Below are 2,777 nucleotides of genomic sequence, written 5' to 3'. Positions count from 1 at the left end.
TTATATTATTTTTTATAACATAATTACTCTAATTGAAAACTATAATTACAATATGCTATTTGTCTGTTTAGTATGTTAATTTTATTTGTACCTGATCCCACCACTAAAACCAGATACCCAGTATTTTTATAATAAAAGATTAACAATCAAATTTCACAACGATAACTTCACATGAGTTGTATACTTATATTCATCGATCAAAACATGAAAATTTTATTAAATCGTTTTTTTAGTTATTTACGCAAAATCACAATGATCCCTACAGTTTTCATTTTGTAAATACGAAATTTAGGTGAATATATGTTTATGTTTTATGATTAGAAACCAAAAATATAAAAATAACATGTTATGGTTTTCATTTTGTAATAATATTTGGTAAATACAAATTTCATTTTTTAATAAAGTCATTAGTCTTATAATGTTAATAATTAAAATTTAAAATACAATAAAGTGAAGACATATGGAGGAATTTAAGTTATAGACCAAGTCAAAAAGCAGAGATGCAACATGACAAATAACCAAAAATGATTAATAATAATAACAATAAAACTACTCTTTATTTTTCTCTCTCTTATTATTATTATTATTATTATTATTATTGTTGTCTTAATATTTTCAACTCTTTCTCTCTCTCTAGAGGGTGAACTGTGTGTGTGTGTGTGTGTGTGTGTGAGTTTTGGAATTTGAAGAGACAAACAAAACAAAGCAAATGGGTTGTTTATTCTGCTCTCACAAATCCAACACTAAGCCTAAGTTGCAACACAACAACAAGCCACAAGATCAGATCTCATCCACTTCAGGTACTTATCAAAATTCTATTATTATCAACATTCTTTTTAGGGTTTAATATTAATAGGGTATGCTTTAAGTTGAATAAAGAATGAATTTGTGGTGGGTTGATCTGCTATGCTCTAGTAAAATTTATTTTTAGGAAAATTGGATTTTTTTATTTTTTATTTTTTTTTTAGCATTTTTAGTTTCTGTTTGTGCTCTTGAATATGGTTATCATTGAAGGTTCTTGATTTTTTTCAATTATTATATTATTATTATTATTATTATCAATTTTATTGTGAATTATTTGTCTTAGTAAAATTTATTTTTAGGAAAATTGGATTTTTTTTAGCATTTTTAATATATTTTGTGTTCTTGAATATTGATTATCATTGAAGGCTCTTGATTTGTTTTCAATTATTATTATTATTATCAATTTTATTGTGAATTATTTGTCATGATTTCCAAATATAAGAAATATAGTGTAGGTGATGGTAACTGTATACTTGGTGTTTAAATTCTTTCCCAAATTAGAAACCATAAGAATATGATGAATGCAGCTTTTCTTGACGGAACGCGTAAAAGGTAGAAACTTTGAGCTGGACTCTATGACTGGATTTATGATTGTTTGTTCAAATTTTGTACTTTATTACTCAGGTTGTGTTTTTTTTAATTGAATTTTAGGCAATCTGGATTTTTAGCATTTTCAATCTTTGTTTGTGCTCTTGAATATTAGAGTAATCATTTGAAGGTTCTTGATTTGTTTTCAGTTATTATTATTATCAGTTTTATTGTGAATTATTTGTCATGATTTCCAAATATAAGAAATATAGTGTAGGTGATGGTAATTGTATACTTGGTGTTTAAATTCTTTCCCAAATTAGATATTTTTAGAATATGAGGAATGCAGTTTTTTTTAACAGAACGCGTAAAGGCGGAAACTTTAAGCTATTTATAGTCTGCTTATGACTTTATGGCTGGAATTATGATTGGCATTTTTTGAATGTTGTTCAAATTCCGTACTAGATATTAAAATTATGCTTTATTTTATTGTTTTTAGGCAATTTTACTATGAATTATTTGTCATGATTTCCAATTATATGAAATATAGTGTAGGTGATGGTAATTTTTTACTTGGTGTTTAAATTCTTTCCCAAATTAGAAATATGTGAATATGATGAATGCAATTTTTCTTAACGGAACGCGTAAAAGGCGGAAACTTTAAGCTGGAATTTATGATTGCTATTCTTTGAATTTTGTTCAAATATGTACTTTATTATTCAAAGTGTACTTTTTTATTGATTTTTAGGCAATTTGGATTTTAGCATTTTCAGTCTCCGTTTGTGCCCTTGAATATTTATTATTGTTATTAGAGTAATCATTCGAAGTATCTCTTGATTTTTTTTTCATTTGTTATTAACAATTTTATTGTGAATTATTTGTCTTTATTTCCAATTATTTGAATTGTAGTGTAGGTGGTAGTAACTGTATACTTGGTGTTTGAATTCTTTCCCAAATTAGAATTATGAGAATATGATGAATGCAATTTTTCTTAACCGGTCGCGTAAAAGGTGGAAACTTTAACCTATTATAGTCTGTTTTCATTTGGACTTTATGACTGGATTTATGATTGTTATCCTTTGAATTTTGTTCAAATTCTGTACCTTACGATTCAAATTCTGCCTTTTTATTTATTGATTTTAGGCAATTTGGATATTAGCATTTTCAATCTCTTTTTGTGTCCTTGAATTATATTAATTATTATTACTGTGTGCATTTATTTTTATCAATTTCATTCTGAATTATTTGAAGGTTCTTGATTTGTTTTCATTTATTTTTATCTATTTCATTCTGAATTATTTGTCACGATTTCCATTTATTTGAATTATAGTGTAGGTGGACGTAATTGTATACTTGGTGTTTAAATTCTTTCCCTATGATGAATGCAGTTTTTCTGAACCGAACGCGTAAAGGCGGAAACTTTAAGCTATTTGCCGTCTGTTTAG

At 26.2% G+C, this 2,777-nt stretch overlaps 1 protein-coding gene across 1 annotated transcript in view; it reads left to right on the top strand.

Annotated features, from left to right (window-relative positions):
* The first annotated feature begins 700 nt into the window (after nt 1-700).
* Nucleotides 701-2,777, top strand: part of LOC143554167 (putative serine/threonine-protein kinase PBL7) — a 20,358-nt gene continuing 18,281 nt past the window's right edge. Inside the window, exon 1 of the mRNA XM_077044004.1 lies at nt 701-800. Coding sequence (XP_076900119.1) covers nt 710-800 — 91 coding nt within the window. The 5' untranslated portion in view covers nt 701-709. The remainder of the gene's footprint in view (nt 801-2,777) is intronic.

Source organism: Bidens hawaiensis, unplaced genomic scaffold, assembly GCF_021521415.1.
Source record: "Bidens hawaiensis isolate Kalapana, Puna unplaced genomic scaffold, B.hawaiensis_p1.1 tig00017563_1, whole genome shotgun sequence".
NCBI lineage: Eukaryota > Viridiplantae > Streptophyta > Magnoliopsida > Asterales > Asteraceae > Bidens > Bidens hawaiensis.
The sequence above is the reverse complement of the archived record's forward strand: the minus strand, read 5'-3'. Positions and strand labels throughout refer to the sequence as shown.